Below are 24833 nucleotides of genomic sequence, written 5' to 3'. Positions count from 1 at the left end.
TGGTACCACCAAATGGGAACCAAGTGTTCAAATATCCAAGACTGGAGGACATTTTGCTCACACCACTACAATTAGTCACCTCAGAGAGGGTTATCATAAAGTAAGGGAGTCCCTTGTGTGCTGTTTGGTCTAAAACTTCCCACTTGCCATTCTGCTATCCTCCATGAGTTGCAGGGGCACAAAGTTCCCATCAGTGCCACGTTCTTAGACGTCCCCCCTTTCCTGAGCCCAAGTAAAAGTCTTCCTTTGGCTTATTTCTAAACCTCAGAAAAGAGAATGAGACAGTGAGTGTTAATTGTCAGGGTGTAAACGCAGTGCCAGCAAGCTTCTACAACTGTCTAAAAAGCAACAGTGTGCACTCACAGCCACCCACACTTGGAAAGAGGGGTACACTGGGAAGGTGTCACTCCGAAATGTTTCCGTAGGCACACCTACTGGTTCCCATACAGCTGAAACATCACTTTAAACAGGTAACAGAAGCAAGCCAGGGCAGGGATTTAAATCATCAAAGTGAGTAGCATGGGGCGTGGGGAGGGTGGGGGGGAGGTGTAAAGGGTGCCTCCTGCTCTTTCCAGTGACCTGAGTTCAATTCCCAGCACCCACATCAGGAAGCTCACAATTCCCTAGAAAGCTAGTTCCAGGGAATCTGATACTGTCCTAGTGACCAGGTTTCTACCATGTGACAGATGAGAAGGTCACATAAGATGGGAGCAGACAAATAAAGGTGAAAATGTCCTGAACCAAAGGGGAATAAAGAATGAATCGAGTGGAGGCTCTGCCTCTCTTCCTGGTGATTTCATGTGGCTCTGCCCTCAACTTTCTGCAGCTACAAGAGTCAAAAGAAGTGGGAAGCAGCAGAAACAGAAGACCAAGAATTGCCCTTTAGAATCTAGGACAGAGAAGTGGGTGGTGTGAGTGGCTTGAAGGACTGTGTTTCAGCACCAACCAGGGATCTGGCCAGGGAGAGAGAGGGGCACCAGTTCTCAGATTCCCTGCATTGTCTCTCAGATGGGAAAGGCTTTCTGGGCATCCCTGTGCTGTCCACAGTCTTCCCTTACCACCTAGCGACCTGCCAGGTGCTAACTGTGCTCAGTGCCTTGGTCTCCAACCTCAGGACTCTGTCCCTATCCCAGGGAACCCTGAACTCCCAAGTTTCTGGGAGGGTTCAGAAGGAAGGGAAGCTGTTTTCACTCTAATCCAAGGAAATTCCCAAGCCACGGCAACCTTACCCATAGTGTGTCTGGAAGCCCAGCAAGAAAGCACTGAGCACACCAGGCTCTTCATACGACACATGAATGTGGAAGAGGAGTTCAGCTTCCTCTCTCAACACTGCAAAGTAGCAGTCCTATGTTGTGGGATATTTTGGTCGCATTCTGACACGCCCAAGACGGCCAATAAAGTTTGCTTTGAATCAGCGGGCAGAGCTAGCTACTAGCTCATGAAAATTAGTTATAGAGGTTTTGGAGGACTGAGGACAGATAGAGAGGTACAGGAAGTAGTAAGGCAGGGCTTGGAAAGAGTCTCAGTCCTTTTGGATCTAGGATGTTGGGGGGCGGGGTCACTGATGGCTTCTCTGATTATTCAGGTTCTTACCCTTATCTGACTCCCAAGTTTTCATTAATAAAGAATAAATAGATAAATGCTTCAGCCCTAACTCCTTTATACCATCCTCTCTCAGGCTCGGCGAACACTGCAGAAGAGTGGGCAGAAAGAATCCAAGAGCTGGAAAACAGCGAGAGGGGCTGTAAAATACCATCCTTAGGACAAGGCACAGTTATCCCAATCACAAATTCAGCAGCGATGGATGCCTGCACTGGGCCTTGGCACTCACTGCTCAACTATCTGGTAGCATTAGAGTCTTGCAGATTCACTGCCTCCAGTTATGTAGGCACCAATGATTCCACTGGGTCTCAAGAGATAATTTCAATCCAGTGGTCACACAGACGGGTCACAAAATAAAACCATTAAGTCATGAATTAAGAAAGTAATCAGCGGGGGGGGGGGCACGGGAGGAGGGGAGGGAAAGGGAGAGGGACCTGGAACTGACTTGTGAAGCAACCTTGTTTCTTATCTAAATTTAAACTGGAAAATAAAATAAAAAATAAAAAAACAAAAACAAAAAAAAAGAAAGTAATCAGAATATATTATATATGTGTATGTGTGTATGAGATTATCAAATAACAAAATTAACTAATAAAAATGTTTACATTTTAAAAAACTGAATGCATTGGGGCTAGAGACTCAGCTCCAGTGGGTAAAAGCGCTTACTTAACAACTGCCAAGCGAAACGACCTGAGTCTAATCCATAGTACCCATATGGTGGGAAAGAGAGCTATGCACCATGTGTGGATCACTAGAGTGAGGCCCCTCCCACCCAATAAATAAATAAATAAATGGTAAAAAGATGTTAAAATAAATGCATAGGTAAAAACAAAAATGCTAAACAGGTTAAATTCATACACATACACACACACCAGCTGAATTCTTCCTATTATCTGCTTTATTTAAACTCACAGTTAAACTGGGTCTACACAGAGAAAATGGAAGTTCAGTTGGGTGGAAAGCTGAGAGGAGAAAAAAAATCAAGGTTGTAGTTCTTGTTGAGAGGACCATGCTTTGTAATGAGCTAACCAAAGAGGGCACAGAGAATAGGTACCGTAGCAAGCACCATGCAGGATGTCTTACTAGAGAATTCCTTAAAGATTATGAAGAGGACAGTTTTGCATGCCCAGGACACTCCTTTTCCATACAAACATCAAGTAGGGTAGGACAATCCTGCTTCTAAGAGTCCCCTTCAATCCCCACATATAACCCAGCCCTTCCAAACTTGTCTGGGAAGCAAAGCAGTAAGTCATGACTGCACACTGCAGCTCCCTGGCCCCATTAAGAAAGTACTGAAACTTAACAATAATTTCTTTTTAGAGATGTATTTATTTATTATATATACAGTGTTCTACCTGCATGTGTGGCTGCAGACCAGAAGAGGACACTAGGTCTCATTACAGATGGTTGTGAGCCACCACGTGGTTGCTGGGAATTGAACTCAGGACCTCTGGAAGAGCAGCCAGAGTTCTTAACCACTGAGCCATCTCTCCAGCCCCAAAACTTACCGATCTTATACAGAAAAAGAACAGGTGCAGTATAATATGACAAGGAGTGCTTTTCTATTTAGTTCTGCGGAAGACTCAGTCTGGATTGAAACACTGGACCCCGATGCAGTCCACAGTCCAAAGTCTTCTTCCCTGTTGAGTTGCTGCCACCCCCATTCCTCGAGCTCTTCCGAGCCCCCAAAGTTCACGTGATTGCTTGAAAGGGTACCAGAGCAAACTGGTAAGATAGCCACGGGCCCAAGGGATGTCTTAATTCAGCCAAAAACCACAATGTAAGAGACTTGTAGCTATACCTTTTGTACCCATTTTCAATTTTTCTTCTGGTAAGGTCAACTGAAGCTATCAAAATAAGAAATAAAACGGTGAAAAAAATGAAGCTGAATCGCACTCAGTTGTGCACCTGAAAAAGTAAGATGCCAAGGCTCCAGAAAAGGCTGCCTCACCACAGTCCTCTGGGACGTCTGGCCAGGTACCTGGGCCTAGGTAATTAATCATCAAGAGTGGTAGATCTCCAGGTTCTCAGTCAAACACTGCACAGGCAGTACTAGCAACCTGTGGCCCCAACACACACTTCCTGCATGACTTCAACAGAACACACTGCTTAGGGAACAGGGAACTAAACTCATCTTAACTCAGGTCCCCAGGAAACTGTCCCAAGTGCTTTGATAACAATGACAACAATAAACCAGAAAAAAAAAAAAAGAGCTGGGGTGAGACTTTTCCTCACCTGATCGGTAAACTTGGCAATTATTTACTATCTGTATTCATTAGCTACACAGCCTGCTTCTTAAATTGCACAACCATACTAGTGGCACAGCTCACTCCTGGGCGAGAAACAAAACAACCATGCATAACAAGTATGAATGAGCTGATGGTGGTTCATACCTTTAATCCTAGCACTCCGGAAGCAGAGGCAGGCAGATCTCTGTGACTTCAAGGCCAGCCTGGTCTAACAGAGTGAGTCCCAGGACAGTCAGGACTGTTTCACAGAGAATCCCTGTCTTGAAAAACAAAACAAAACAGAAAATACAGATGGAACAACAGGCATCCAGAAGCTGGACCCCAGATGCTCCCCATCCCCAGTAGATCTGAAGGCTGAAGAGCAGGTCTCCACCCCCAGCAGAATTCCTATTTCCCACAGAGGTGTAATCAAAGCCAGCAAACAAGCCATGCGGCTCTTCTGGAGTGCTCTTCAAAACCCTCACATGATTCCACGACTGAGTCAAATAGAAATCAGGAAGTCCCAGTGTATCAGTACCCAGGGCCTTCAAGAGTTCCATGCAATTAAGAGCCAATTTATTCTCATAGGAGCAAGACCAACAAAGGACAGGAGCCAGGACAGGGATGTTTACAAGGACAGCCTTCGGAAAAGGCAGCAATGAAGCTCTGGATGATGTAGGAAACGGTAAATGACTGGCCTCAGAAGACTGATGTAACACTGCAAAAGCCAACGTGACTGGTGGCTTCATGCACTCTCAAACTAGTCCACTTTGGAGGAATTCCACAACGCCTGCTATGGCACTCCTAAACCCACACCCTCCCTCATCCCCTTCCCCACTAGCATAGCCATTTGTGATGTGATACACTAACCTGTGCTTTCACTGGGCAGATGTTTAGCTTGCAAAACAATGTGAGTAGAGGCGGGGGATGGCTTAGGGGATAAAGTGCTTTCTGCACTTGCAGAAGACCCTGAGTCTACATCCTCATCATCACAGAGAAGCTGGGCATAATTTGTCAAGGAACCCAGAGATCAGTGAGCAGATACAGGCAGAGGATGGCCACTGAGCTCCAAGGATTCTCCACCTCTGTCTCCTCACTGCTAAACTCACCGGCACAAGGGCCACCACTCTCGGCTTTTAACATGGGAACCGGGGCTCTGAACTTAGTTAGGTCTCAAGCTTGCATGAAAAACTGTATTGCAGCCAGGCGGTGGTGGTGCACGCCTTTAGTCTCAGCACTCAGGAGGCAGAGATCTCTGGGAATTCAAGGCCGGCCTGGTCTACAGAGCCGGTTGAGGCTGTTACCCAGAGAACGCCTGTTTAGAAAAACCATGCAAATAAAATAAGATGAAGCACAATTGAGGAAGAGACTCGGGAGCACTAATTCTAAATCAAACCTTCCTTGTCATTTCTAACAAGAGGAACTGATGAACGGACACAACAGACAGAACTTGAGCTCCTCTGGAACATGGAAACAACAGTCATATGGTCACAATTCCCCTACATACAATATCCTAGATACTTTTCAATAGCAGTCACACATTGGCGTTTTCTGAAGTTCTCTGCCCTGGGCTGACAGACCCATTACCTTCCCATCCCCATTCTATAATCAACACTGATCAAAGTCCCTCTTGTTGTGCCCAAGTTGCAAAGTCCCCAGAGACTACCTGGAAGACCCACCAAACTGCAAAAACAAGGTTTAATGATTGCTCATCCAACCATGACAGGGACCCTGTCTAGCAAGCTGACGCAGCAGCCTCCAGAGGGAGTAAAGTTCCCTGTCTACTGCTAGGTTTTATAGACAAAAGTTACAGGATTATATCAGTAGGTACGGGTTGGTTTCTGATTGGTTGACATTTGGGAACAACTAGCAGCATTTCTCAAAGTCATATTTTGTCATGAAATACCTGTGTACCAATTATTTTCATTGGCCAGTGCTGAGAGGGAACATTCTGTGGTTTCTATGGCATTGTCTTGTTACTTGCAGGTGGCCTGTTGTACATAGATACCAATAGTTTTCAGAACTATATCCTGGAAACCACAGGGGAGGTTTTGATCCCCCCTGGAGTTTCTTTTGTGGCCAAACAGTTCCCAGGAACCAAGAATCTAGGAGATTGGGGGGAGGGGATCTGGAGTTTCCTTTTCTGTAGCCTGCCATGGGTGAGGGCTGAATGAGGGTCTGGTCCCTTTATTTCTAAATTATTAGAAGTGAAGCCTTTGAGTTTAGTTTACCCCTTTCTCCTCAGACAATGTTAAGAAAAGCCCATTAAGCTCTTTGTTTCTCTTACTCATTTGCTCTTTTAAAAGAAACAGTTCATTTATTCCTAAGACAGCTGTGAGAAACCTGGCATCGTACCCATGACTACTGCAGGCAGACGAGAATCTTAGATGATGCCCTCAGTGGTTTGGGGACATCCAGAGCTAACACTAAGGTCACTGGAGACTTAGCTTGATATTACTCCTGTGTTTCAAATGTGGAAGTGATCAACTGGTTGTTGGGTTGATTTTAGAGTTTTTGTTTGCTTGTTTTCAAGACAGGGTTTTTCTGTGTAACTGTTCTGGAATTTTCTTTGTAACTCACAGAGATCCACCTGTCTCTGACTCTGAGTGCTGGGATTAAAGGTGTGTGGTTGTTTGTCTGAGACAGGTTTATAGTGTTAGTTTCTTCTCAACCCCATCTGGCTTGTATAAATTGGAGTGCGGGAAAGAAGAGACAAATCTTACTAGCAAATTGCTTTGTACCTGCCAATAAAGAAGTTGCCTTCCTTATCACAAATAATACACCATAGAAGCATGGCAATCTGGTTCAGGGACATGAAGCCCTAGTTATGGAGGAAGCTGGCCAGCTTCTGCACAGCTAGTCCAGCCAGTTTCACAGAGCAGTCGGTTCTTGTAAGCACATGACCAGTTCCACAAACCTTCCTGCAGCTTCGGGAGAAGGAAGCCAATGCAGGCAGAGTCTCTAGAACAGTAAAACAGGCGTGGTGGTGGCACATGCTTTTCAACCCCAGCACTTGGGAGGCTGAAGCAGAAAGGTACCAAGTTTTAAACAACCCAAGGCTTGCACCAGTAATATCAGTAATCAGGAGGCAGAGGAAAGGGAGAACCAACTCTTACAAGTTGTCCTCCCCACATGCACATATGCACACGCAGCACCCCCGCAAAAAAAGATAAATAAATGAAAGAGAAGAATTTTAAGCCAGGAGTGGGGACACATGCTTGTAATCCAGCACTGGGTGGGTGGGGACAGGCAGATAGATCTTGGGTTTGTGATCCAGCCAGTCTAGTCTAGTTAGTTCCAGGCCATCGCGGGAGAGCATGCATCATCAAAAGCCAAGGTGGGTATACTCGGGATGGGTACTGATCTGCTGCCCAAGGCTCAATAGATTACCTAGGCCTCCTCACTGACACTCACATTCAGGGGGTCTTGATCAGTCCCATGCTGGATTCCCAGGCTGATGCCCGGGATTCAACACACGGACTTTGGACTCCCATCCAACAATGTGAGGTGCACTCTTACCCTAAACTCTTGGGGAAGGGTCTAGGCCCTGCCCTATATGAAATGACAGACTATGGACACCCCCATGGAGGGCCTCACCCTCCCTGGGGAAATGAGGGGATAATGGGGGGGTTGGGGGCAGGGCATGGGAGGAGGGGAGGGAAAGGAAGAGGGACCTGGAACTGACTTGTGAAGCAACCTTGTTTCTTATCTAAATTTAAACTGAAAAATAAATAAAATTAAATTAAAAAGCCAAGGTGGGCAGTACCTGAAGATAACACCTGGGCTTGTCATTTGGCCTCCACATGCACATGGGATTAAAGGTGTGCACCACAGCCCAGCCCAGAAGAGTGTTTCTAGTCAGACGGGTTTGTGCTTCTCAGACCTGATCTGGGACCTCAGTTATCCCACTCACTTTCTCCAACCCTTCGAGATGGCTCAGTTTCCTAGGCATACCTGCTGAAACTGCTCCTCCCTAAGCTTCCAAGAACTCAGTGCTTGTCAGGACAGGGTGCTGCACACGTATGGCTTAGCACACAGCATAGTACTTAGTGATCACTAATACCCAGAACACAGGTCAAGACCCCCGGCTCCTCGGATCCTATGCCTTTTTAGTCCCCCTGTAAGCCACCTAAATCCAAATGGCTAGTAGCAAAGTAAAATAAAGAACAGACGCATTTGGGACGGAGGCTGGGCTCAGCCTTAGAGCACTTGCACAAGGTCTGTCGGAACCCAGGCAAAAGTATGATGTGTGGTGAACACTGCCTTGAGGAACTGGGAGAGGGGCTCCAGGAGGAAAGGCAGAGGGCCTTTTACCTCAGGTGCTTTTGTTCCCTGGATGTGATTTCGTGTCTCCTGTGTTAAACTTTATATTCAATTTAAAAGACACGTTTATTCTCGTTGGATGTCAGAACATAGTGAGACACGTTTATTCTTGTTGGATGTCAGAACATAGCTATAGAACCCAGTCTGATCAGTGTACCCTGAATCTGGATATGGCCTTCTGCCTTGTTTTTGCGTTTTGCCAGATAGAACCTACAGCACTCACCAGGCAATTGTGTTAAAATTGGTCTGTCCTGAGAAACTTCTGGGAGAGGGCTACTCTTTTTTTTTTAAAGATTTGCTTTTTTTAAAGATTTATTTATTTATTTATTATGAATATAACACCCTGCCTCCATGTATGTCTGCACCCCAGAAGAGGGCACCAGATCTCATTATGGATGGTTGTAAGCCACCATGTGGTTGCTGGGAATTGAACTCAGGACCTCTGGAAGAGCAGTCGGTGCTCTTAACCTCTGAGCCATCTCTCCAGCCCCCAAGAGGGCTACTCTTAATATTTCATCAGTATTTTTTTTGTTTTGGTTTTTTGAGACAGGGTTTCTCTGTGGCTTTGGAGGCTGTCCTGGAACTAGCTTTTGTAGACCAGGCTGGTCTCGAACTCACAGAGATCCACCTGCCTCTGCCTCCCAAGTGCTGGGATTAAAGGCATGCGCCACCACGCCCAGCTTCATCAGTATTTTTTATATGCTTTTCTGATTATGTTTTTTTTTTAACTCGAACAATCTTCCTTGGATCATTGTTTTCTTTGTTAAATTTATGTATAACGGTGTACTGAAACTGAAGTAAGGTTGTCTACAGCATTGGACTGTAGTCTGCCCCATTTTTTTCAGGTTCTCAGATCCCAGGTCCAGCAGACAAGATCTGCTCAGGTCTAATGAAAAGTCGACAAGGCCCTAGGCTGATCCCCAGCACTTAACAAACAAAAAGATGCGTTCCATAACTCAACTGTTTGGATCTCCAAACAAAAGGTATTTGGGAGAACCCAGAGTTATCTGGATAACTGCTTAAGCTGCCCACTGTTATTGGGCTCCTTCTTGGTTGCGGTGAGCTTGCAGTGCTATCTCCAACACTAGCTAATAATGTTCACCTATTTGTAGGCAAGCACTCAGGTGTCCCTGAAAGGGTGAGACTTGCCCAGCTCTAGAGACCTGCTGGGGCAGTAATGCAGAGCCCAGCTGGAACATCCAAGTCTGGAGGTGCTTCAAAGATCATCCATGTGGCTGGTCTGTGATCAGGTCAGTCCTTCCTTTCTCTTTCTCCCTGCAAATATCCCAATCAACTTTACTCTGCTGTTTCTTTTTGGGTTAAGGACATGATATCCCAACTGTATGATCCAACACTAGAAATAGCTCCAAGGAAGGCCAGATACTTTTTTTTTTTTTTTTTGGTTTTTTGAGACAGGGTTTCTCTGTATTGTTTTGGAGGCTGTCCTGGAACTCTCTCTGTAGACCAGGCTGGCCTCGAACTCACAGAGATTGGCCTGCCTCTGCCTCCCGAGTGCTGGGATTTAAGGCATGTGCCACCAACGCCTGGCTGGCCAGATACTATTTTAAACATTACAAGAACTGTGTGCTACGCCTGGCAACACAGTACCAGAACCTAACCCTGATACTATGATTTTGTCTTTGTAATTTAAAAAATACTAATAACACTTAGCTGTCCCCCCTTGGGTTTGTCCTGATGTGGTTTCTACAGGATTATTCCATTCACAAAAGTATCCGGTGACCGTGTGGAACCTGTTGATGTGTAAATATTACCTAAGTCACACGTTGGCAGGTTCCTGTCATGACAACTGCATACATTTTTGATCATGTGATTACTTAAAAGTAAGCACAGAATATCTAAAATTCATTATGCCTTAAAAAGTACTTGAAAGTGTTGATGAGAACGATAGGGCATTTAACATGTATTCTCTTAATCCCAAGTGTCAAATCTAAACTGGGCACATGGTTCAGTGGCAGAACATCTGCCTCACAAGTTCAAGACCCTGGGCTTACTCCCAGGCAGAACTAAGTACCAAGTGCTCAGAGAACTGATGGTGGAACTTGGCAAACAGTGAGCAGCGTAGGTCACCATGGAAAATCATAAGCTGAGAACCACTTCCTCAAATGTGGTCACTGGGCCCCTCACCAAGCATGGTGCTCCGCCCACTGGTGAAATACCTTTCCTACTCACTAGCTTCAACAAATCATACACAGACTGTGGGTAGACTTTGTTAACGCTCTCTGAAACCTGGTCCAAGTCTAAAATTAATCACTGGCGATGAGTGTTCTCCCATATTGTTTATTATGTCTTGGGACTCATAAAACCCAGATTCAAATGCTGCCTTTAAACTTAACAGGTATGTGGCCCTGGGTAAGTTGCTTAAAATGGGAGCAATAACAGTACTTACTTCATTGAGCTGTTACAAGGACATCCTAATATACAAAAACTTAGACGACTAGTGCCAAACAATTTTCACTCTTATTATCTTGGACAAAATCAGTACACTCACTATTGATTTTACAAATGAATAAATCAGGTGCTTTGACAATAAATCATGAACAACTATTAAGCTCCTTAGAACCAAGTACTATATGGATAAGTAGTTTAATGAGCAAGAACGTAAGGACAATGATAATGACAAAAGAATGAGACTGTTTGCTATTTCTTAGTCAGACATAAAGCACTTCTCAGCCTCATGCAAGGAATCGCTTTCCACTGCTTTCAGGGCTGTTGGATTTGTCCTTTCTTCTTTCTGTTCAGGGTCTGGTTTCCATGGGCGTTTGAGGGCTTGCATAAAAGCTAGAGAATTTTTCGACACTGCCAGTTCAATTGCCTTTTCTTCATTGTGCATCTTCTCTTCTTCATGCTTTTCCATTTAGAGCAGAATCAGCCTTAACTGTGTGCAGTTCTCCTGCAGCAGCTCAGGTTCAATGCAGAGACTATAGTTAGCATGCACACTGATCTGGGTTAGTTTTCCAGAACAGAATATGAATGTTCTCAAGTCTTTGGTACTGGTGTTACTCGAGGAGAAACATTGTTCAATTCCCTTAACACACTGTTTTGAGTTTCCAAACAATAAATTTGAAAATTATCTAACATTCCTTTTGTTAGATGGAATTTTATTTTTAAAACCTAAATCCTCTGTTTTATTAAAATCTGCACCAGCGGATGTTGGTGGCCCACGCCTTTAATCCCAGCACTCGGGTGGCAGAGGCAGACAGATCTCTGTGAATTTGAGGCCAGCCTGGTCTACAGAGCAAGTTTCAGGACAGCCTCCAAAACAATACAGAGAAACCCTGTCTCAGGAAATCAAAATAAATAAACAAATAAACAAATAAGTAAAATCTGTAACAATGCTATCCTCTTTGAGAAAGGAAATAGCATAGTAATAAGCCTGGAATTTGTTGGGACTTAAAATACCAGCTTGCCAGCTTTCTACCTCATCTTCTTAAAAAAACAATGGTGAGTCCATTGTGCAATCAGTCTGGACAAAGTGATAATGCAGGAGTAGTGAACCCCATTCTATATGTCCTTAAGTATCTATCAGTAATCTATTAACATTATTTAGTTGACAAGTTTTCTAGTTCTTTTAAAAGCTGGCTATTTTATAATGAAAATGTTGACTTTTCATTTTCATTCTAAAAAGCAGAAGCTCCAACATTTTAGGACCCACATTCTCTGCAGAGCAAACAGCTGCCTGGAGCTCAGCAACTGTGTGCCCATAAAGGCAGCATGAGAGCCGAACTTTGGTGACACACGCCTTTAATCCCAGCACTCAGGAGGCAGAGGCAGGCAGATCTCTATGAGTTCGAGGCCAGCCTGATCTACAGAGCGAGTTCCAGGACAGCCTCCAAAACAATACAGAGAACCCTGTCTTGAAAAAAAAAAAAAAGTGGGGGCAGCATGAGTTCCTAACACCATTCAGGACTCTGGTTCAGCAGAGGGGAACCACGTCACTGACTGATGTTCCTTCTGACCTAGTCTCTGGTACAATCTCAGATTTCAGCCTCCATTCTGAACCCTCAACTGTTCTTCCTAGCCCCCTTTTAAACTCTTTCTTTTATTTTACATGTATCAGTGTTTTGCCTGCATGTATTTACATGCACCATGCTGGTGTCTGGTGTCTATGGAGGCCAGAAAATGGCATCCGATCCCCTGGAACTAGAGTTACAGACAGTTGTGAACTGCCATGTGGATGCTAGGAATTGAACCTGAGTCCTCCAGAAGAGCAGCCAGGGCTGTTAACCACTGATCCACCCACCCCCCACCTCCGGTTTCCACTGTAAATACATACACTGTGACTCCGGAATGCAACTCTTGAAAAAGACATGGAAGGTCCTACACATCTTATCTAGATGCCAAATGCGGCATGGCTTCCAATAGCAAAATAAGGAATTAACTTCAACAGCAGTATGTACTGGCTGAATAAACAGTACAAAAAGCCATACAACAGAATACCAGAAAGCTTCCAAAAGCAATAAAGAAAATGTAAGCATAGAGAAATGGAAATGTGTGCAGAACACATTAAGCATGAAAAAAAGGTGTAGAAGACTTATATGATCTATAGTCCAATCTGTGAGAAATGAATAATTTATATGCTTTCACTTCAATTTTTGAAAGATACAGCCATCTTTAATTAATCCTATTACTTTTATGCTTTTATTTTCCTAACGAAAGAGAAGTCCTGTGAACAGATATTCAAATCATCTCATGTGTAGTAACCATCAAATTTTCATATTATTTATCTGGTTATCTTTCTTGGTAATATTCTCTGAGAGTCAAGCTTGATATAATTTCTTGAGCAAGAATAAGAAACAAACAAATAAGAAAAAGCTCTGTGTGGCTACTAGCCATCCATACCTGGCTCACTTAGGAAGCTGCACTTGGTGAGGGTTCTGCAGAACCTGTCACCTCTTCAACCAGCATTTCAGAGATACCCACAGAAGACAGACACAAGAGCTCCTCCCAGGAGAGCTACAGGACTCAGCTTCAAACCAGTCCCCTCGTGGGAGGTTAAATACCAAGAGCCGCTGCAGGAAGCCCTCGCCGTCAAAGCCAGGGAACCACCTGTCTCCATCCCAACCCTAACCAAGGCAACCGAATCACACCAAAACCAAAGCACCAGAACACGTGCATTTCTTTTTTTTTTTTTTAATTTTGGTTTTTCGAGACAGGGTTTCTCTGTATTGTTTTGGAGGCTATCAGTCCAGCCCAGCCTCGAACTCACAGAGATCCACCTGCCTCTGCCTCCCGAGTGCTGGGATTAAAGGCGTGCACCACCACCGCCCGGCGAACACATGCATTTCTAAAGTCACCCCTAAAAGCTGGGCAGGGTGGTGCAAAGGCCGGTGGATCTCTGTGAGTCCTGGGCCAGCCTGGTCTACATAGCGAATTCCCAGTCAGCCTGGGCTACACTGTGAGACCCTGTCTCAAGAAAATACACAAAATTAATAAACAACAGTCGTCACTAAGACTCCACAGCACACCCCAGACTGAACTGTAAGGCAAGAAGAAACACGCAGTGTGTATCTGCTACGGATGTCTACTCCCAGCTAGCCAGCAAGCACAGGAGTAGCACAGCTTTAGTCGCAGCATTTGGAATTTGTTTTGTTTTGTTTTGTTTTTAGTTTTTCAAGACAAGGTTTCTCTGTGGCTTTGGAGGCTGTCCTGGAACTCCCTCGTTAGACCAGGCTGGCCACGAACTCGAACTCACAGAGATCCGCCTGCCTCTGCCTCCCGAGTGCTGGGATTAAAGGCGTGCACCACCAATGCCCGGCTGTTATTTTGTTTTTCAAGGCAAGGTTTCTCTATTAACAACCCTAGCTGTCCTGGAACTCGCTCTGTAGAACAGGCCTGCCTCTGCCTCCCAAGTGCTGGCATTAAAGACATGTGCCACCATCGCCTGGCCTTGGGAATTATTTTATACAATACCCTACACTACTTTAGAAAGAATGGAGAAACCACGATCCTCTTTGCTATCCTGACTCACAAATCCTTCTTTTTATATTCTAGTGTTCCAACACCACTCTTTAGTCCTTAGGAATGTTTCAAGACTTTATTGTAGGGGGCTGGAGAGACCACTCAGCAGTTGAGAGCATGAACTGCTCTTCCAGAAGACAGGGGTTCAATTCCCAGCACCTACATGGCAGCTCACGCCTGTCTGTAACACCAGTTCAGGGCTTCTGACACCCTAACACAGATGTACATGCAGGCAAAACGCCAATGAATGTAAAATAAAAATAAATTAACTTTTTAAAGAAAGACTTACAATAAAAGGCGTTCTAAATCACATGGCTGTCTAACTGACACAAACAGTTGAAAACTTTCAAACATGCAAACAAACATGCACTGTGCACATGATCACACATACAACCCTTGATTTGGGTCCCAAGTCATCAGATCTAGTGGTAACACAAACCATCCTTCACATTTCAATCTGAATTATCTAGCTGTGGCTTGTTAAACAACTGGGAAGATAAGAGATGAATGACTTAAGACTTCAAGTCATCCTTCTCACTGCTCTTCAACAGCATTGCCTTACCTGTAATTTATGCCGTTAAGATAGGCAAAAATTAATATGCCGTTAAGGTAAAAATTAAAAATGAATCCCACCCAGGTGTCAAGCAAGTCTATCAACGTTAACTAACAAGTGCTAATGCACACTGCTAAGATATTTGTCTCTCGTGTCACACAACTTACCTATAGGCTGAGTCCCTACTACCAAGTAGGTTCAGGCAGAAGTTCAAGAATTCAAGATCAGCCTGACCACCTGACTGTGTAGTCACCCATCATTCATTCTGTCCAGCTGCTCTATGTTTTGTTTTTGAGCCAGGGCCGTTACCTCTGTATGTGTGGGCATGTATGAGCTCATTCACATATGTGCCACAATGTGTTGGGAGGCGGGGGCGGTCAGAGGAAAACTTTGGCATCCGTCCTTGCTTCTACCTTGTTTGAAACAAAGTCTTTCTGGTTGTTCATTGCTGTGTGTTCCAGGCTAGTTGGCGTGTGGGCTTCTGGCAATTCTCCTGCCTCCGCCTGCCATCTCCCAGTAGGGGCATCTTAGGATTTAGACTCATGTGATAATGCAGCTGATTTTTATATGGGTTCCGGGGATCACAACGCAGGTCTAGAGGCTTGCACAGCAAGCACTTTACCCCTGAGCCCTCTCTCCAGCCTTCCACCTTACCTTTGGAGACTGGACCTCTCAATGAACCGGAAGCCCACTGAGTCAGCTAGACCGGCTGACCCAGGGGTCCTCCTGTGTCTCAGCCTCCCCAGCACTGAGGTGACAGGCATGTGCTGCCATGCCCAGCTTTTTTATGAGCTCTAGGGTATCAGACTCGGGTCCTCACATTTGCACAACGGGCACTGCGATGACAGAGCCAAGCTCCACCCCCACCCCGAACAGCAATTTCTCACTACCTAGTGTCAGCTGTACATAGTGAGATACCAAAAAGTGCTTACCTCTGAGTCTTTGGTCTGCTGATTACGAATGACTATCAGATTGTACAAGATCCTGTCGTCGTCTGCCTCGGTATGGGACACGTCATGAGGCATGCTCCATAAGTTCTTCTCATCATCTCTCTCCAGAGTTGCTCCAAATGAGGAATACGGATTGTTACCACTGTGAAGTAAAGAAAACAGGCGTAAGGATTTTGTTATATGCATGTGTTATATTATATACATTGTATAACATGTTTTTTATCATGTATGTATATTTTACAATATAAAAGAAACAAATTATTTATAACAAAAAGACCTAAGTTATTTTTAATAATTAAGCATAAACACAATACAATTAACAAAATTAATTAACTAATCTCTTATTTGTTTGTTTACTGTTTTTCAAGACAGGGTTTCTCTGTGTAGCCTTGGCTGTCCTGGAACTAGCTCCGTAGACCAGGCTGACCTCAAACTCAAAGATCGACCTGCCTCTGACTCCCAAATGCTGGGATTAAAGGCATGGGCTACCACCGCCCTGCAGTTAATCACTTTAAAAATAGTCAAAAAGGGATGACAATATGGATCAGTAGGTAAAGGTGCTTGCTGTCAAGTCTAATGTACTGAGTTCGATCCCTAGCATTTACACATAGGAGAGAACCAACTCTAGAAGTTGTCCCCTGACCTGTATAATTGCACTGTTTTAAACAGCATAAAGCAGCCAGGTATGGTGACACATACCTGTAATACCATCACTTGGGAGGTAAAGCGAGACAATCACATGTTCAAGTCCAGCCTGGACTACACAATGAGACTCTATCCTCCAAAACCAAGAATAAATAAAACAAAATGGACAAGTAATAAATAATAAAAATATTAAAAAACAGATATAATCACATTTATAGACAAGAAGTGATTACTACAGCTAAACATGAAATTCAACAATAGGTATCCCAACCAAAAACAAACGTAAAAGAGATGAACTTTTACTAGCTTTGAGGTCAAGGATACAGAGTAAACCTGAAGTGTGACTGGCACTGTAGTACAAGGGGAAAGCACTTACCTAGCATGTGCTAGGCCATCAGTGCAATTCCTAGCCACACACACTCACACACACACTCATCCATATACACACATTCATACACACACTCATACACACACTCATACATATACACACATTCATACACACACACATACACACACACTCATACATGCACATACACGCATACACACACAGAAAGAGACCCAGGGGACTGGGGCTAGAGAAATGACTCAGGGTGTTAAGAGCACTGATTCCTCTATCAAAGGACCCAGGGCTCAGGCCACATGGAGGCTCACAACCATCTGTAACTCCCATTCCAGGGGATCTGATGCTCATTTTGGCCTCTGTGGTACTAGGCATATTTATGGTGCACAGACATACATGCAGGCAAAAGACTCATATACATAAAATAATAAAAATTATGATTTATTTATTTTCATTTTATGTGAATTGGTGTTTTGCCTGTGTGTATATCTGTGTGATAGCATCAGATCCCCTGGAATGAGAGTTACACAATTTTGAGATACCATATGGGTGCTGGGAATTGAACCCAGGTCCTCTGGAAGAGATTTCAGTTGTAGACTGGGTGATGGCTGAGTGGATTAAAACACTTCCTAGCACACGCCTTTAATCCCAGAATTTGGGAGGCAGAGGCACGTGGATCTCTGTGAGTTGGAGAACCAGCCTGGTCCACAAGAGCTAGTTCCAGGACAGCCTCCAAAGCCACAGAGAAACCCTGTCTCAAAAATAAATAAATAAATAAATAAGTCACTTCCTGCCTGAAGAGATGATTCAACAGTTAAGAGCACTGGCTACTCTTCCAGAGGACACAGGTTCAATTCCAAGCATCCACATGGTGACTTACAACCATCTGTAACTCCAGTTCTAGGGGATCCAACAAACTCTTTTGGCTTCCAAGGGTGCCAGTCCACACATGCAAGCTGGCAAAATACCCATACACATTTTTTGTTGTTTTTAACTGGGGCCAGGGACAGTGGTGCACACCTTTAATCCCAGTACTCCAAAAGCAGAGGAAGGTTGACCTCAATGAGTTTGAAGACAGCCTGGTCTACTAGCAAGTTCCAGGCCAGTCAAGGCTACATGATGAAACAAAAACAAAAACCACTTGCTGCACAAGGCTGAGGACCAGAGTTTGAATCCCCAGAATGGAAGTGAAAGCTGGGTGGGAATGGCAGCCTACCTGTAATTTCAGACTCAGAAGATGTAGACGGGAGATCCCTAGAGAAAGCTGGCTAGCAAGATTAGCCATGAAATGGCACATCTGTATCTGACTGAGAGACTCTGTCTCATCAAAAACGGTGGGAGAGTGACATTCTGACATTAAGGCTGAGCCTCCACATTCATGTGTACCCACATGCCTGCACTCCCGCATACATGTTGCCTACACACACACATACATGGAAAAGGAAAGTTCAGTTGCCTTGTGCTGTACTCTTGCTTCGTGTTTTTTTTTTTTTTTTTTTTTTTTGTCCTTTACAAACCCAAGGAGGCTGATGATGGAGCAGCACACACAGGACAGGCCTGTACACAGCCCTAGTGAACTTCTGAAGGACAGGACAAACAGGGCCACACTGGAGCTACCCACTGCCTCTAATAATATACATGAAGCATGATTACGCCTTAATCACAGGACTCAGTAAAACTGTGAACCTATGGACATGACTCCTGACTCTGGTCCTCACTAGAACCAAGAACGGGAAATTTCTACTGGATGACCACTGGGCTATATAATTTAAAACTATGGTAAGTTCTATAGCGGAGGCATTGCAGAAACACATCTATGACGACTAGTAGAAGATCCTAACCGCAGTGGAGGTTGGGTAGGTATAATGAAGACGCCATGGTAGGACTGTAAGGAGACAACTAACAGAGATGCCAGCAAGGAAGGCCTATGATGAACTCAGTGGATACATTGAAAGAAAGGGAACACTGGTTAGAAAAATGAAGAAGGCTGAAGAGGCAGCTCAGAGCTAAAGACACAGGGCACTGTGGGTGATGTACCTAACAGTTTTCTAGGGTAGCTTTACCCTGAGCAAAGGCAGAATTGTGATAAGATATAAACAGCATTCACATCTTTAAAAGATCGTCACAGGTAAAGTGTGGGGAATGCTTGAGAGGTGTCAGGAGACGACTCAAAGGTTTATTAACTATGCAATTCAGGATCTAGGCATGGGCACGGCCTGAAATCCTACTACATGGGCAGCTGAGACAAAGAATCATGAATTCAAGGGCAGCCTGAGCTGCAGAGCAAGCTTGGGGCCAGCCTGTGTCACACAGAGATACACTGTATATAAAAAGAGGGAAGGGAAGGAGAAAACAGAGATGTAATTGGGGTGTGCAAGGTCCTGGTGTGATCCCTGGCACCAGAATAAATGCATAAATCCGTACGTGAGCAGTTTAGGTAACTCAAGTGAGAGACGGCGGGTGACGGGATTTGAATGAGTGTGGAGCCAGTGAAAAGTGAGTTATCCATGACCACACACAGCAGAATTAAGGTGCTGAAGTTGAACTCAGTGGCAGAGAGCTGACAAGGGATAGGAGGACGCAGAGGCACGCTCAGTTCTGAGTTATTTCCCGGGATAAAGAGACAGAACTAGAATGCCCAGTGGCCATGGGACAGCAAATACATGTGTAACATGAGGGTATGGCAAATGAAAATATACACAAGACACCCAGAAATACAGAAGGAGGCACCTGGGAAGGAGGGATGAGAGTCAATGACAAGTAGGCTGAAGGTAAACGTCAAGACATCCACAAGCATGACACACCTGGAAGCTGGCACTGAGGAAATCTCACAACAGGGAACAAGAAAGAACCAGTCAGCAGACTGAGAATCAAGAGAGGTGCCCCCGGTGCCCTAGAGTGAGTGGGTACAGACCAGGCTGTCAATCAAGACAGCCAGGACCCACGCCATGGCAAAAGGTGGAGAGAGGGGGTTGGAGAGACGTCTCAGTGGTTAAGAGCACTGGCTGTTGTTTCAGAAGTCATGATTTAATCCTCAGCAACCACACACATAGTGGCTCACAACCATCTCTAATGAATGGGATCAGATGTCCTCTTCTGGCATGCAGGTGTACGTGCAGACAGAGTACTCATATACATGAACTAAATCATTTTTAAAATTGTTTAAAAAATAAATCTATTCAATTAAGAAAAAGGTAGGAAGAACACTGGAGCCAAGGCCAGTCACCTGACCCAGCATGGGACCTACACACTGAGTACTGAACGGTGTCGGTACAATCCTTAGCTAGCACACTGAAACCAAGGCCTCGACTGGACAGAGTGCTGTGGGGGGAGCAGGCACCACTCAGACACACTTTCTCAGAACCACCTGTGATTCTGAGGCTGACCAGTGATAGGAGCTAACACCCCAGGGTCCAGGGCCTGCTCTCTTTTTGTTTGTTTGTTTTTGTTTTGCTGTTGTTTGTGTTTTTCAAGGCAGGATTTCTCTGTGCAGCCCTGGCTGTCCTGGAACTCTCTCTGTAGACCAGGCTGGCCTTGAATTCAGAGATCCACCTGCCTCTCGAGTGCTGGGATTAAAGGTGCGCATGACTGCTCCACTTAAAAAAGGCCTGGTGGCCGGACATTGGTGGCGCACGCCTTTAATCCCAGCACTCGGGAGGCAGAGGCAGGTGGATCTCTGTGAGTTCGAGACCAGCCTGGACTACCAAGCGAGTTCCAGGACAGCCTCCAAAGCCACAGAGAAACCCTGTCTCAAAAAAAAAAAAAACAAAACAAAACAAAAAAAAAGGCCTGGTGGAAGGCAGAGGCAGGCAGATCTCTGTGAGTGGGAAACCAGACTGGTCTCCACAGCCAGTTCCAGGACAGCCAGGGCTACACAGAGAAACTCTGTCTCAAAACATGAGGGGCAGGGAGAAAGGGAGGGGGAGAGAGAATGAGAATGATGAACCTAGAAGGGGAGGGGCAAAAAAATGCATTGGTTTTTGTTCTGTGCATACAGGCTCCAATAAGCATGCTGAATTCATTCATTCCTTCAAACTTTCACCGCAGTTATTCACTAAAGTATTATTTGTCAAAATTATTATTTATCAAAAATTATCGAAATCACAGATTTTGGTGCACAAAAGTATTTTGTGTTTGTGGAAACAGGGTGCTGTCTCTGTCCTTACAATTCAGTAAGGTAAGTACATCTGACAGCACAGAATGACCTAAGAGCAAAGAGAAGAAGTAACCCATTGCAAGAGAGGAGAAGGAAGTTCAGGAGTTTTTATGGAGACAACATCAGCCTTTCTCTGGGCAAAGTACCCCAGCAGAAAAAGTTTGAGAAAGGGCAGCACAAGGAGGCTTCCCATGCCCACAGGCGGGGGCATTGCAAGCTCTTGCACACACACATTACAGTGACAAAGTGACATAGTGGTGAAGAAACAAGGATGAGCTGATGTCATACTGAAGACAGTGCTAGGCTTTTGTCCCTCGAACTATGGCAGGCCAAAGCAAAGGGTAGTAGAGTGATGACTGAAGAAAGAATAGGGAAATTTCATTGTTGGGGGTGTGTCACAATCAACTGTCACATGAGAAGGGGTAGGTGTCTTAGTCACTGTTTTACTGCTGTGAAGAGACACCACGACCAAGGTAACTCTTACAAAAGAAGGCATTTAAATAGGCTTGCCCACAGTCTCTGGTTCAGCCCATTACCATCATGGCAGGGGGCATGGTGCCAATGAATCAGGTTCCTTTTGCCTAACTAGCTTAGCTCTTGCAGCCTGTAAGCCACCACAGCACCACAGACTCAACGCCTGTATCTAGGGTTCTCCATTCCACCCCTCCTGTTATACAGCCACCCGGGACAGGAAGGGCTAGGGGCACTATGCCACTTGATAGATAAGAACTAACCTTCCCCAAGAAAGGCTGGCAATTCTTTCTTAGTGAGGTCCCTTCAGGGGCTCATTGAAAACCATGTCGTAAGAAGCACTGAGAGCACTGATTCTTCTCTTGGACCTGTAGATGGTCAATGGGTAGCCAAGACCGGGAGTAAGGTCTGCCTTCTGGTTTCATTTGTCTGCACGTAGACATGTTAATCATTTAAGGAGTGTCTGTTGAAAAACTGGTAACACCTAGTTGATTAGCACTAAATTTACCTAACCTATCTCATCCCTCTTCAAGACCAAAAGCGTGAAGATAAGACAAATAATGTATTTTCCAGATTGGTGGAACATCCAGCTCTGAATCCCCTGGAGTCCAGCCTAGAAGTTTCCAGTATTCCCTAGATTCCAGGAACACCGAAGTCTCACTCATAGACAGACCACCTCATGATGAGATCATCCCCTAAGTGGGATCAATTACCCCATGACAGTAACTGAATGCCTCTAGCCCCAAGGCAGAGCAATCATTTCACAAGAACTGAACTGTGTATGCACTCACAGACAGACACACACACACACACACACACACAGAGGACTTCATTCAATGTTAAATGTTAGACACACACACACACACACACACACACACAGACACACACACACACACACACACAGAGGACTTCATTCAATGTTAAATGTTAGACACACACACACACACACACACACACAGGACTTCATCCAATGTTAAACGTTAGCCACTTCATCTGTAAACTGGAGAGACATAATAGGAAGGTTCAAATGTAACACACATAGAAATGCTCACTGCACCAACAGGTTCTCCCTCCTATACCCAGGCTTGCCCTAAATATGAAGAGCCTCAAGCTCTGCCTAGTCACTGACACTCTGGAGACAACAGAACAACTGAAAGTGGGAAAGAGCCAGCAGGTGCTGCCCTGGTGAATGGGGCCTCTCAGGGGTGTCCATCAGTGCCCCCCCACCCTTCTGAGCCTACTCATCTCTGCAGGGCCTCACTGCTGTGCCCCAGCGTCGCCCCACCAGGAGTCATGTGACCATGTTCTTCAGTACTAAGAAGTCTTCTTCGAAGCAGAGGGAAGGTGGAGTCTTGACCTTTAAATAAGGGAGTATTCTAGCAATGACTTAAAAGAATGGTTGCTGGGTGTTGGTGGCACACGCCTTTAATCCCAGCACTCAGGAGGCAGAGGCAGGCAGATCTCTGTGAGTTCAAGGCCAGCCTGGTCTACAGAGTGAATGTCAAGATAACCTCCAAAGCAATACAGGGGAAACCCTGTCTTAAAAAAAAAAAAAAGCCGGGCGTTGGTGGTGCACGCCTTTAATCCCAGCACTCGGGAGGCAGAGGCAGGCGGATCTCTGTGAGTTCGAGGCCAGGCTGGACCGACAGCCTCCAAAACAGAGAAACCCTGTCTCATAAAACCAAAAAAAAAAAAAAAAAAGAATGGTCAAGTGGCCGGAAAGATAGCTCAGTGGGAAAAGAGGTTGTCTTTGCAGCACGGGTATGTGTGTGGCAGGGTACTTTTGTAATCCCAGCCTAGTCTACTACTGGTAAATTCTGAGTCAACCAAAGAACCCCATCTCAAAAGATAAATGGACAGCTACTGAAGAATGATACCCAAGGAGTCCTTTGATCTACAAATGCGCCCACGCAAGTGCGCGCGCACGCACACACACACACACACACACAAGTACATGCACACACACCCATAAGCACACACATACACACAAGTGCATGCACACACACCCATGAACACACACACACACACACACACACACACAGAGTTCAGAAAGAACCACAGGTGTGGGCTCTTTGAGGAGTACTGGAAGTCTATGTCTAACCAGCACCTGAGTTCCCATCTTGACCATTGCAGGTTCCTTGACTCCAGCAACCACATCAACCCACCTTACCCTGAAAGGAGCCAGGACAGACCAGGCTAAAAAGCACTAAGGCAAACAACCCAAGTAAAAGCCACTTAGGAACCTTCGTGAGCCCCAGACCAGGAAGTGGGCAGGTGTGTGAACCCAATTCATAGTGGCCAGGAGAGCCCCTCTTGGGAGGACACATGAAGGAAGGGGGTTCCCAGCCAGCAGCTGCCCTCTCTCTTCCCTCATATAACCATCTCTAAAAGGTTCTAAAGAAAGTGAGAGCGGCCACTTTGCCCCTGGTCACCATCTGCTGATGATAAATATTTTATGAACCTCAGGCATTTGAGAAGCCAGCTCTGATGTTACAACCCCTGCAGAAGCTACTCTCACTCCCAAAGGGGAGGTCTTGCATTTCACCCTAATCTCACCTCAGGGCATAAGACCCAAACCGATCAGGAGTCTTCTTTCATTGCATTTAAGTAAAAAAATCTGCCTGGGGACATGGTTTGCAAAGTGCTTGTCAGCATGAAAGCCGCTTTCTGAGAAAGCCTGGGATTCCTCGCCACTGCCAAGGACCCTGTGTAAAATGAAGATTTTTGAAAAGACCTACAAAAAAACCACATCCTGGATGGCTGCTGTCCAGAAGTTCTAGTGACCTCACTGCTCTCCTCTTGGGCCTTGGGTCAGCAATGACTGATGCAAGATTAAAGCCGTGAACAGCAAAGGGAGCAAATCCTGGATCTAGAAAACCAGACCTCAAGAGGCTGTGTGATCCTCCCCTTTCTCTGCCCAATGCCTCCTTGTCCAACTCCCCAGGAGGAGCTGGCCAGCCTCTTACACTGACACTTCCCTGCGAAGGAGCTGGTGACTCTGAGAGCTCTTCCCTCTCTAGCCCGCTTAACTCCCCTCCTCTCTTCTCCCTCACTCCCTTCTGCCCTCTCCATTTCCTTCCCTTCTTCCCTGGTTTTGGTTTTGTTATGTTTTGCTTTGTTTTTTAATCTACCTTATCCAATGTTTAAACATCTGTTAAAGGCAGGCATAGTGGCATACACCTTTAATTCCAACACTCAGGCAGAGACAGGCAGATCTCTGTTAATTCCAAGACAGCCCAAGCTACATAATGAGACCCTGTCTCTAATAATTAACACGTAAGCAAACATCTGATACCACAAGCTTAAGTCTTGTTCATTAGGACATTGCAAAGTTTTTCCGGGCACTGACCTACCTTCATACATGACTTCCTTCCACATTGGAGATGTGACACCCCTGGAAATGAAGGATGAGGACCTCAGGTCCCTGGCTTCGGGCCCCTCTGACTCACAATCTCCCTTTGGGCTTTCCATCTCTTTGGCTAAAGCAGACCCTAATGTTGTATCATGAGAACTCCCCTGCAAAGGAAGATCGTGAGAACCTGAATCTCTCTCCCAAATTTTCGACTTCCTCTCTCCAGTGAGATGC

The 24833-nt window shown here is 45.2% G+C and overlaps 1 protein-coding gene across 2 annotated transcripts in view; it reads right to left on the bottom strand.

Annotated features, from left to right (window-relative positions):
- The window catches only part of Mreg (melanoregulin), a 61288-nt gene that overhangs the window by 23297 nt on the left and 13158 nt on the right, over positions 1 to 24833 (bottom strand). For both annotated transcript variants that reach the window (XM_040753372.1, XM_040753373.1), the window contains exon 2: positions 15618 to 15777. In XM_040753372.1, the coding sequence (XP_040609306.1) occupies positions 15618 to 15777 (160 nt within the window). The remainder of the gene's footprint in view (positions 1 to 15617; positions 15778 to 24833) is intronic.

Source organism: Mesocricetus auratus, unplaced genomic scaffold (genome assembly GCF_017639785.1).
Source record: "Mesocricetus auratus isolate SY011 unplaced genomic scaffold, BCM_Maur_2.0 Super-Scaffold_100010, whole genome shotgun sequence".
Classification (NCBI taxonomy): domain Eukaryota; kingdom Metazoa; phylum Chordata; class Mammalia; order Rodentia; family Cricetidae; genus Mesocricetus; species Mesocricetus auratus.
This window is presented reverse-complemented; position numbering and strand designations above follow the sequence as displayed.